Source organism: Pseudochaenichthys georgianus, chromosome 1 (genome assembly GCF_902827115.2).
Source record: "Pseudochaenichthys georgianus chromosome 1, fPseGeo1.2, whole genome shotgun sequence".
NCBI lineage: Eukaryota > Metazoa > Chordata > Actinopteri > Perciformes > Channichthyidae > Pseudochaenichthys > Pseudochaenichthys georgianus.
Window position 1 is genome coordinate 16,550,697 of NC_047503.1, and position 11,265 is coordinate 16,561,961.

Here is an 11,265-nt window from a genome sequence, read left to right on the forward strand (position 1 = left end):
CAGCCTGACAAGCAACCCCCTGGATGACAGTAATTGTTGCAATCGCAGACGGAGAGTAATTAAACAATGGGTCAGAAGTTTCCAGAGGGGTGTCTGCTCAAATCAAAATGCTCCTGCATGAATCCGACTATAACCCCTAACCTAGGACCAGGGTCAAGCCGGGTAAAACCTAAACATGTGAGCATTTTTCCATTACCAATAAAACGTAGAGCAAATCTTACATTTGAAGCTCCATTAATACCGTTCAACTACTTATATGTATAATTATTTTAGGATTACTTTGCTTCAGTTTGATTTCGGAGTGCTTAAACTAGTATAATATTGAAATTTGAATAGTTTTTAAGTTGAGAATGTGAGCGTGAAAGTAAATCCTATAAAACTGGAAACTGAAACCACCTCACCACAAAGTTTATACCCAATACTGTGATACAGTCTCTAATATGAGCGTTTCTTCAGACGTCTATGCAGCTCGGCAAGCGGCATCAAATTAATTAACAATGACTTACAATACAAAGCACTTTGAACTGAGTGTGCGCTGCGCACAGAGCCAGATTGACGGGAAACTTTGACCCTGCAGCCCTCCCTACAACAGTCACTTATGACTTACATGAGAGGCTGAAGGCGAATCCCCTCCGGCAAGGGGCCAGGCGCAGAAAAACTCTGCCACTACACATCAAAACTGGACATATGTGAAGAACTATGTCGCCGACAAAATGCGCTGTTTTGGGTTTTACTGGGAGGAAAAGAACAGAATTAACAACATGAGTAAACAGATACACCTGAGACTGCTATAGAAGCAGTTGACAATTTAGGCTACTATTCAACAAGTGTCCGACTAGCATACAAGCTAAATCAGTTGGAAAAAAACTGGTATAATGAAAACTATAATAAAAGACCAAAAAACTGTCCCTCCCTCTAAAACTGATATTGCAAACGTAGCTTATAACATTGCAGTATTGTAGGACTTTATATCTACCACACATACTATAAGACTATTTTCAAATACAGTTACATACGTTATTTGCTGCACTTTGTTACTTCCGCCAAGGAAGTTGTGGTTTAAAATCTGAGTGACAGCTCCTTAAACAGCAATGAAGTATAACAGAAGTATTGATTTCTGTTGAAAAATTATAAAAACATCATGTGTGTGATTTGATGACACAACTTCTAATCACCTGTTGTGTATGTATGTGTATTTTAAGAAGTTGTTGATGTAGCGTGATATACTTACATAATTCCTATCTGATGTTTTTCATACCCAAAATAGTCTTACACACAGACTCACAGGTCAAAATGATGTAATAATATTTACAAAGTAACATCTCCTCCCTCAGATGAGCACACTCCACTTGTACTAACATAAAAAGTGAATCAGGGGATACTGCAGGGGTCATATTCGGTCACACGGTTATTTTAATAATCCAGCGGAACATGGCACCCCCTGGTTCTGTAACATGCATATTCTTTTGAACTTTCTGCGTCTGAAACGATCAACAAGGTCAAGGGAATCGATGTTTCTTGCTGCTAGCGTGTCTGTAAATAGTCTGTGATGAAAACAAACAAACCCATGTATTATGTAATGCTAATTTGGCAATGAGCGCTACAGCTAAATTCTAGTAATGGAGCTCAATGATTTGCCCTGTTTTCCCCCCAATTAATCCTCTTAAAAGTGAAGTGAATATTCCAATGAGCACGCAATGCAACAATCATGCATTTTCCACCATATTTTAAGCATTGATAAATGAGTATCTGAACATGTGTGCCCATGTATCACTTGGTCACACCTGTAGCTGCTTATCTGGGAATAAAGAAAGTACCAAATTCCGCACACAAACTGCCAGGAACAACTGAGTCAGAGAAAACAACAGAGAGGGGGGATGGCTTTGCAAAACATCAGGTAAACCATGGGTGAGGTAAACATATTTCTTAAACGCCATTCGCATACACACAAAACACGAGTGGGGGACTTGAGGGTGTTAAAGGCTGTTATTCATTATCCACACGACTGCATTCCAGGGCTGGACAAAAGGAGTTATCGCCACCATCATTCAGAGGCAAGCACAAGAGAGGTAGAGAGGGATTTAAGCAGGTTCTCAAACAAGATGCCCCCACCTGATAACCTTAGCACTGCCGTTGCACCATTCCCACATGTCCTAATGCATTCACTAATCAGAGAGAAAGAGAAGGAAGGAGGGGAAAGAGTAAAAAAGAGTGAATGAGAGGGCAAGGTTAGAGCAAGAGGAGAGAGAAACCGTGTGAACATTAACAGTGAATGGAAGCGATGGAGAGAGATAACCTCCTCCTCCCCTTTACAGGAAATGACCTGTGAGGCTGTGGGCAAGTGTATCTCCCTGGATAGGAAATGACAAAATAACTTTTTCTTCCTTCACTACCTAGAAGTTTCTTGTTCAATCTTAAAGGGGACACACATTATTCTAAACCCTTTATGTCCTGTAGATAGGTTTTTTTTATTTTACCATTCTCTCAAACAATACGACCTTTTCATGAGGCACAATGTGACCTTTTCATGAGGCACTCCTATTCACTAATAATTCACCTGCTATCCTCCCTCATCCACAGGAAGGAGGATGTGCCCTGACTTTTTTCACTTGAGATTAAACTAATAATAAGCAGGCTCTCTTGTATAGTTGTATATGGAATCATATTTATAGATACATAAGAAAACATGTGAAAATAGTGCATTCTATGTTGTTGTCTCACCTTTTTTAAACTCCTCCAGCATTGTATCCAACTTCGTGTCATTGAACACAAAATGCAGTGGGTGGCTGTAAAACTTTGTGATGGTTTTCAGAGGAGTGCAATCATCCGGGTCCACGAAGGCCAGGTCCTTGACATAGAGCAGATCCACTATGTTGGACTTCTCGCCCTCAAAGACTGGGATGCGCGTGTAGCCACTCTTCATGATCTCAGACATGGTGTTGAAATCGAGGGTGCCATCCCCGGGGATCATGAAGCAATCTCTCAGGGGCGTCATCACGTCCTCCACGGTCTTAGTCCTGAGCTCCAGCGCGCCCTGGATGATGTTCAGCTCCTCCTTCACCAGGTCGTTGTAGGGGTCCGTTACGCGCAGCATCTCCAGAAGCTTCTCCCGGTTGTACACGGTACCTATCTCCTGACCCAGGAGGTAGTCGAGGAGTTTGCTCACCGGGTAGGAAGCAGGGAAGGTGAGCAACATGAAGAACTTGGTGAGGAAGATGGTGTTGGCCCCGACAGCGAGGCCGTGTCTGGAGCAGATGGCCTGGGGAACGATTTCTCCAAAAATCACTATTCCAATGGTGGACATGACCACCGCGATCAACCCAGAACCGGCGATGTCATCCAGCAGGATGGTCAGCGTGGTGTTCACTAACACGTTCCCCAGCAGAAGAGAGCATAGCAAGTAATTCCCTTGGCTCCTGACCGGCTCGATTTTTTTGGCGTAATTCTTCTCCTTCTCGGTGCCGCAGTTCTGCACTATCTGGAGCTCCATGGGGTCCAGAGCCATGAGCCCCAGGTTCAACCCGCTGAACATGCCTGACAGGCAAAGCAACATGGAGATGACGATTACCTGGAGCCAGAAAGGCAGCAGAAACTTTTTCTCCTCCACCACTATCACGTTGGTGTCATCCCCGTTGTGGTAGATCCAGGTGTTCTCCGTCCACGGGTCGTGCATCCCGCCCACGGCCGGTGTCGCGGTAGCGATGCAAAGGTAATACGATTTACTCTTCTCGGTCTTGCGCAGAGGTTTGACCTCAATTTCAACTATTCCCGACGACTTTCGATTTAGGATGATATTGGGTAATATAATTATATCCGAAGTCCTAATACCGCAGGGATGAAAGCTGGACGAGTCCTCCTGGCTCTGGTTATCCCCCGAGGAGCTGTCAACACTCCCTACCGTCCTGCTCCGCTCGTGTTCCGTGAAAGAAATTTTGGACCAGGTCTCGTTGTTGATGTTATGCCCGTACACCCTTAGTTTCACCCGAGAGCGCTCACTCAACCGCAGGTAGCCCCTATCCATGAAGGAAATTTCGTCCGTGTCCTCCAGTCGGAGTCCTATGATGACGGTCTCCTCGGACCCTTCCTTGCCACTTGTCGGGGCGACACAACAGCCGGTGACAGTCAAGAAAATCATCGCCAAAGCTCGGACCCGGTTAAGTGACGCCATTTTTGCAGCGGTGGGTGCTTGGGATGACGGCTCTGCCATATTGATAACCATTGGCAACCTACCGTCTGAATGAAAAGAGTTTTTAAAAATCAGAGCCAGTCGGAGTCCGCCTTCATCTCCGCCGAGGGTTGCCGTGACTTGTGCATCGGGACCTGCTCGTTCCCACTACGTGTCCGACACTGATGACTCGCGAGCGCAGGCTTACAGGCCAACTCGTGCCTCCCCTGATGTCCCCAAGACAGGCGACGGAGGCGACCAATCAGGAGAGGCGTTTGACCGGAGGCGTCCGTTTGGGTCAAAACAAGTGCACCTCATGTTAAGAGACAGACAGGACTCTACTGGTGACTTTTTTTTTAACATACAGAAGATAACTAATACAACTTAAAACGTATTCAATTAAAAAATGACATATCAATAAAGATAAAAACGGTAACATTAGCAACTGCCCAATGTAATGCAATATAACCTCATTGAAATGAATTCTACTTTATAATGATACATTTATATTGAAAATGCCCATTAAACTACATTGTTACTTTTGAGGGAGTCCATATTATGATCTTGCAATGCATTCAACACATAATAGAAAATGCAATGATATGTCTCCTAAACCAGTAGTTTCCAAACTTTGTTGAACTGTGAACACTTAAAAAAAAGCAACATCCAAATCCTAATGTGTATGTGACTTATATGCAATTGGATAAAATAATTCGAAGTGTTTTATTTGAAGGATTCCATGAGGCCTGAAGAGGTTAAATGTAGCCTTTCTTAATGAACAAAATCACATTGACAAGTTTCACACTATAAAGATTTTTTAAAGCAGATACAAATTATCTATTTTTTTTCTTATGTTTTTTTAGATTTATGTTGGGAACCATTGCCTACATTATAAAGTTTCCGAGAGGGTTTGTATTTATCAGCGATCAGTACCGAAGGCCTTTTTTAAGTCATACCCACCTGTTGCTGTAAAGATCCCATCATATGGCAAGTGCAATAAATGACTATTAATTAGATTGATTGACAGTATTTATTATAATAAAAGATATAACACAAAACAATTAACAAAGCAGTGCACTAAAACACTTATGGCAATATACTCCCTTAACGAATGAATTCAATTAGAGGTGTTACAGAAAAAGGCTTTTTTATATAATAAAGATGGAAAAGTCCCAATAAAAGAATTCAATGACACGTATAAGAAAATTCAGATGTCTAGGATTGTTAAGAAATATGAAAATGATAGCCTTATAAGAAGATTGTGCACACGTTTTGAATGTGTGAGCATCTTGATTTTGCCTTGATACAAAGCCAAAGTCATTTCATTTATGCAACATTATTATTCACATAAATTAAAGTCATAATTTCAAATGTTAATATGGCACGACATAATAGCACCGAATGAAGCATAATGTCAGGACATTTGCGCTTTTGTTATTATGCTATATATCATGATGGGGCTGTATTTCTGAGTGCTCTGCACACCATCACTTGCAGCAGGCAGACTGAGTGCTGCAGCATCCCCCTGTGGCTGAACCTGGCTGTTGTTTCCCCAGCTGAAGGACCAGCTGGAAGGGATCCACAGTGCCCGCCTGTATCAAAAGTAAAACAAGGTAGAAATCAGTAGGAGTTAACAACACACACACAGTTTTATGTACGTATGTATTATACGTATGGTGTGAAAGCAAATCTAAGAATTATAGAAAAGTTTGAAAAGGTTATTCTCACTTTTTTTCAGATATTCCAGGATTAAACATCCTAAAAAATATTCATAATAGCAGAATAAAAAGGTGTTGTATGTTGAGTTTTTTTATTCTTGTGTCCACATGCTATTTATTTTATGAGATACTAGTTGTTCGTGAAATAAACATTTGACATTAGCAATGCTTTCAAAAACAAGATCAAAGGCTATGTATTACCTATTATCACCAACTAGCCGCGCTAATAAGGGAAAAGTATCTTGGACATGATTTTACTTCAGAGGGACAGGCCGAAGGGTGAACCCAGGGACAGATTATGATACATTTTCAATTTCGTTATTTGCTCCACAAAAACCAAATGGAACTTCCTCAATAGCAGAATAAAATGTTGCAAGTGATCATAGGATTAGGATAGTCATTGAAAAATATATAGTGGCGTTTGTAGATGTGAGTGTGTGTGCACAGAACGACCATGAGAGCTGATAAGATGGCATTCCGTTAGCTGAGAAGAGAACATTCCTTCTTGTTCAATGTTCCCCAGCAGGACTCCACAGTCTGGTTATGACTCCAAGACAGCTGCTTGACCTTGTGCGTGTGGATGTGTGCGTATGTATGTTTGAGTGCGTATGTGAGTGTGTGTAAGAACTTGCAGCATGCGTCCTGGTGCACACATGTGTGTGTGTGACTGTGTGCACAGTTCAGACAGAGGGGCTCTCTGGGTGTGTCACACACTTGTAACGAATACGACGAACACACTGACCTCTAGTGTTTAACAAAAAAACAATCATACAGACATTTACATATCCTGGAATTCAGTCGTGACACTGACCTTAGGTTTGACTCCGCAGGACTCACGGGGGCCTCCTTGAGGCTGGAAAGTGAAATCTTCCCTGAATCTGGAATGGGTCAGTATGGTGGCCACTTCTCCATCAACCTCCACCACTTCATCCACCTGTGACATCCACACATGTCTTATAAAATGTGCATACAGAGCTTGAGCTGAAGTAACTGTGGTATGTACACACCTTGAATGTGAACTGAGTGTCAAACTGGAAGCTGTCCTCTACTCCTGTAATGCTCCCATTATATATGACCTGACAGGGCTTGGTGGCGCCTTTAGGGACCTTGAACAGGCGGTATGTCGCAGAGACAAACTTGAAGTCGCCTGTATTGTCAGAACAGGTCAGAGAGAACAGAATCAGTCAACATCGAGAACAATCTAAAATGTCTTGTATGGTATATTCAATGAACAACAGTTTCACAAACACAGTTTGGGATACGACTTCAGTAGAACTCAATTTAACATAAGTTAAACATTAACCAAAGCTTTGCAGCACAATATACACCTACCCTTAGTTTTGTAAATCTAAATGAAGCAAACCTGAATAAATTCATTTACAGAGATACTATAAATATTTTTAACATGTAGATGTTTTGAGTATTAAATCGCTGGAAAAATCCCAATACGGAATCTGTTCCTTTTTTTTATATTGTTTGTTCCACAATGCAACAAACAATGTAAAAGTTGGAGCTGTTCAATGCTAATGGAATTTCTAAGAATTGCAATGTTGGGTTTCTCAATTTCTTTTTTCAAATTAAAGTTGGATGTAAGAATGTAATATTTTCTGTTAAATACAACACATTCCTTGGAATTTAGCTACCAGAGAATGCCACTGTCAACATAACTGAACAGAATGTAATGTATATGACAAGAACATGAAACTCTAAAGAGAAAACTAGTGGTCAATTAGGTATTCGGTGACCAGAAAACATGTCCAGAATGCTACTAGATGCACAGGACTAAAGGTAAGTAAGGACACATCGTAACACATTTAAACCTAATGAAACTGTCTATTAACACCTGCACAATCCACACAGGTGTTTCCAATGTATGCCTAATTAGACCTCTCTGTGGGCGTGTGCAGACTGTGCTTGATTGACATCTCCCCCACTGTACTGTGAGCTTAACGCACATGTTAGTGTGGGACAAGTTTCACTCTTAATGGTTCATGTCTGGTGACCTCATTAGATTATCTGCCCCCTTTCGACCAGAGCCTACGTCTACTTAGCAAAACAAAAAAAAGTCGTAAAATGATGTTGGCAGAACCTTAATTATGTCTAGTTTCAAAATGAATGCTTGTTACTTCAACAGCTAAACAGCGTGATATAGAAAGATGAGTAAACAAGAAACATATTAAGAATAAAATAGAACCAATAGCAGAATCCTAACTACCATCACATCTTTTTGATTAAAAGATTACATTTCTCTACTTAAAAATCTATCACAGTCTGGAAATGTGTCTTTCCACTTTTCCTTTATAACAAAAAATGTGTTTAATAAAGAAAATTACGAAAAAAAAAATATAATAAAATATCAAACCAAGGATGTCCTGCAGCTCTTTGTTGTCCACGGTGATGACGCTGGCTGTAACAAGGTGTGGCGGGCTGAAACCAACTTCTTCTGCCAACTGCAGCAGATCCTTCCACCAGAGCGCTCCACCAATACACTCGCCTGCCAAGATAAATTACATCTTGATGGTACCACTATCTGTGAGCTTTTTATGGCTGTAGGATATTCATCTTACGCACCCCAGAGGACTTTATGATATTTTATTTCCTCTGTTAATCTTCCACTGCTGTAGACATCACTGAAGTACAGCTCACCACCATCCTAAAGATCAACAGGTAAACGGTGAATGTTCTAATTATTTTTCATTTATTTCATGTTGTGTGAGAGAGAAGCATACCTTGAGCACACTGTAGGCTTCAGCCAGTACTCGCTTCTTGTCTGGAGAGAGATTCACCACACAGTTGGAACTATGACAGAAAACAAACATTTGAACACATTATTTCTAGAAGTATACAGCATTACAATTCAAAATAAAGACAGAGGAAGAGAGTTGAGAAATACTTCTTACATAATGATATCAAAGGAGCTCTTTTCCAGACCCGCTTCTGTTAGAGCCTCGATGTAGCCCTGGACAAAACTCACATTGGGCTTCTTGAAGCCAAACTCTTTCGTGTGATAATCCACATACGTCCTGGCCACGTCAAGCTAGAAAATAGAAAACTCTTTAAAGCTGAAATATATATTTTTTTTTGTAGGTTGGTAGCAAGATACTGAACCCCAAATTCAACAGTGTGTGATCTGCTTCTGTAGAGGTGCTTTGGATAAAAGTGTGAGCTATTGAAATGTAACGTAAACTTAAGAGCAGTACAGAACAATTACACACTCACCAATTAAAATAAATATAAATAATAATGATAAATTAAAAAGGGATAATTATTATTATAATAAAAAAACACATACATTATTATAATTAAACAATTAAATGAAATGTACAAAGTATTCAAACATGCTATACAGCTACAAGAAACATTGATACAGAATGAACACAATGATGTATATCAAGAAGAATACAAGATTTACCATAAATATTTCTAACGTACAATACCTGGTCCTCAGTCATGTCAATGCCAGTGACGTGGCCCTTCTCGCCTACCAGCTCACTCAGCATGTATACGTCCCTCCCACTCCCGCTGCCCAGGTCCAGGATCCTGCAGCCCTCCAAGCACTCTGGCACCACCAGACCACAGCCATAGTACCTGAGGGAGAAGAGAGACACCAACAGTACGCTTCTGTGGATCAGTGATTGTTGCTAACACTTCACTGAGGGTGAAACAAAAGCTGCCCGGTTACCTGGCGGTGACTTCAGGGTGCACTTTCTTCAGAGCCTGGCGGATGAAGGCAGGAATGGGCTGAGCTGGAGCCACACAGGCATTGCTCTTCAGGTCAGAGGTTTTCTTCAGCACCTTGCCATAATAATCCTGTTTGGGTGCAGAAAAGCACACACAGCAGGTTGCAGATGAGGAAGAAGTACCCAGATGTTGTACTTAAAGTAGAATTAAAGTTCCAGAGTAGGAATACTCTGTTACAAGTCAAAGTCCTGCACTCAAAATCAAAAGTAGCCTACTCATTATGCAGATTTGCCCATTTAGAATGATACCATTTGTTTTGAATGAATTCATATGTTTGTCACAGCTGGTTAACACCGCGGAACTCATTTTTATTATTTTATTTACTGCTGGGTATTTAGTCCAGGTGTAACTAAAGTCTTATTTAAGTGGAGTAAAAGTACACGATTAACCTATGAATTGTAGTGTGGTAGACATACAAAGTAGCAAAAATACAGATACTCATGTAAAGTACAAGTACTTCAAAATTGTATTTAAGTACCGGTACAGTACTTGAGTAACTGTACTTAGTTACATCAGGTTGTCATCAATGTGTATTGTGTAGCCCACATGGCACGGTAGTAGTAAACTGACTCATACGGTGAGATGTACTTTGATCGTTTAATTCACCTTAAAACCGTTAAATAGAGTTCTGCTCTAACGTTACGTTTCAACATTACGTTGTAACTACACGTTGTCAGTGGTTAAGCTCATGAAAGCACACGTTTAAGCTAAGCTAGCAAACACTATTCATGACATGTTCTGTGTGAATATGTAATGCACGTGAAATTACCTTGACGTCGACATGAATGCTGCTATCGACGAAGCCCTTGGCACACGCACTTTAACAACAAGTTTTTGAAAGTGAACTTAACTTCAAATTGCATGTTCGTCGTTAACTCTAACGTTATCTATCTGCTATGTGCTAACTCAGTTTGCTAGTTTGCAACAACAACATGACAAGTTATAACTGCACACAAGCTATTTTTAATACGTAATATATGTGACGTTCCACTATGGTCATTAAAGTTGAAGGTTCGAATGTCACACGCCACTCGTTCAATTTATTATGATAGCTTACATGAACATACAATATGATGAATGAGAAAAGAGGCATGTTTTGATGTTCTTACCTGTTTTCTTCGGCCATTGTCTCGAGTGTTTCAAGTACTGAAGTAAAGTATTATTTTATTTGTGGAGGAAAGCTTTCTGATGCACACCTATTTGCTCTCCGAACAAAATGTATATGAAATGACTTCCTGCTTAATAGCACGTCCTGCCCCTCACGGTCTGATATCACATCTGAACCCTGGACAATGTCCAGCAACTTCAGAGTGGAAAGCAATAGTTCAGGAGATTCATATTATGGAACAACTGTCTCTCTGAGACATGCCAAGACAACAATTGAGTAGGCTACTAGAACAACTGGAAATGTTATTTGAAACCCAACTGATGTCCATATCAGAGGTGGGAAGTAATTTACTACATGTACTCAAGTAGCCTACTGTACTTAAGTACAATTATGAGGTTCTTGTACTTTTACCTGAGTATTTCGATGTTATGCTACTTTATACTTCTACTCCACTACAATTAAAAGGGAAACAATGTTTTTTTTAATCCACTACATTTCTTGTTGCTGCTTGAGCTACTTCTAACAAAATGCAT

At 40.5% G+C, this 11,265-nt stretch overlaps 2 protein-coding genes across 3 annotated transcripts in view; both read right to left on the reverse strand.

Annotated features, from left to right (window-relative positions):
- Nucleotides 1-4,470, reverse strand: part of cnnm2b (cyclin and CBS domain divalent metal cation transport mediator 2b) — a 58,573-nt gene extending 54,103 nt beyond the window's left edge. For both annotated transcript variants that reach the window (XM_034096981.2, XM_034096915.2), the window contains exon 1: nucleotides 2,722-4,470. In XM_034096981.2, the coding sequence (XP_033952872.1) occupies nucleotides 2,722-4,219 (1,498 nt within the window). In that variant the 5' untranslated portion in view covers nucleotides 4,220-4,470. The remainder of the gene's footprint in view (nucleotides 1-2,721) is intronic.
- Nucleotides 4,471-5,176: 706 nt separating this feature from the next.
- as3mt (arsenite methyltransferase) lies at nucleotides 5,177-10,889 on the reverse strand. Its single transcript, XM_034092289.1, has 11 exons — nucleotides 10,734-10,889; nucleotides 10,394-10,442; nucleotides 9,566-9,693; nucleotides 9,321-9,471; nucleotides 8,784-8,920; nucleotides 8,613-8,682; nucleotides 8,455-8,536; nucleotides 8,246-8,377; nucleotides 6,891-7,030; nucleotides 6,695-6,817; nucleotides 5,177-5,757 (listed from the first exon to the last, which is right to left on the reverse strand). Exons 1-11 carry the CDS (start codon nucleotides 10,748-10,750, stop codon nucleotides 5,653-5,655), a joined length of 1,134 nt encoding a protein of 377 aa, XP_033948180.1. The 5' UTR covers nucleotides 10,751-10,889; the 3' UTR covers nucleotides 5,177-5,652.
- Between the last annotated feature and the right edge of the window lie 376 nt (nucleotides 10,890-11,265).

Coding starts and splice junctions, on each gene's coding strand:
- as3mt (XM_034092289.1), bottom strand. Junction 9,472..9,565: donor CACCCTGAAGTCACCGCCAG/GTAACCGGGCAG, acceptor CTTCTCCCTCAG/GTACTATGGCTGTGGTCTGG. Junction 8,378..8,454: donor ATATCATAAAGTCCTCTGGG/GTGCGTAAGATG, acceptor TTATCTTGGCAG/GCGAGTGTATTGGTGGAGCG.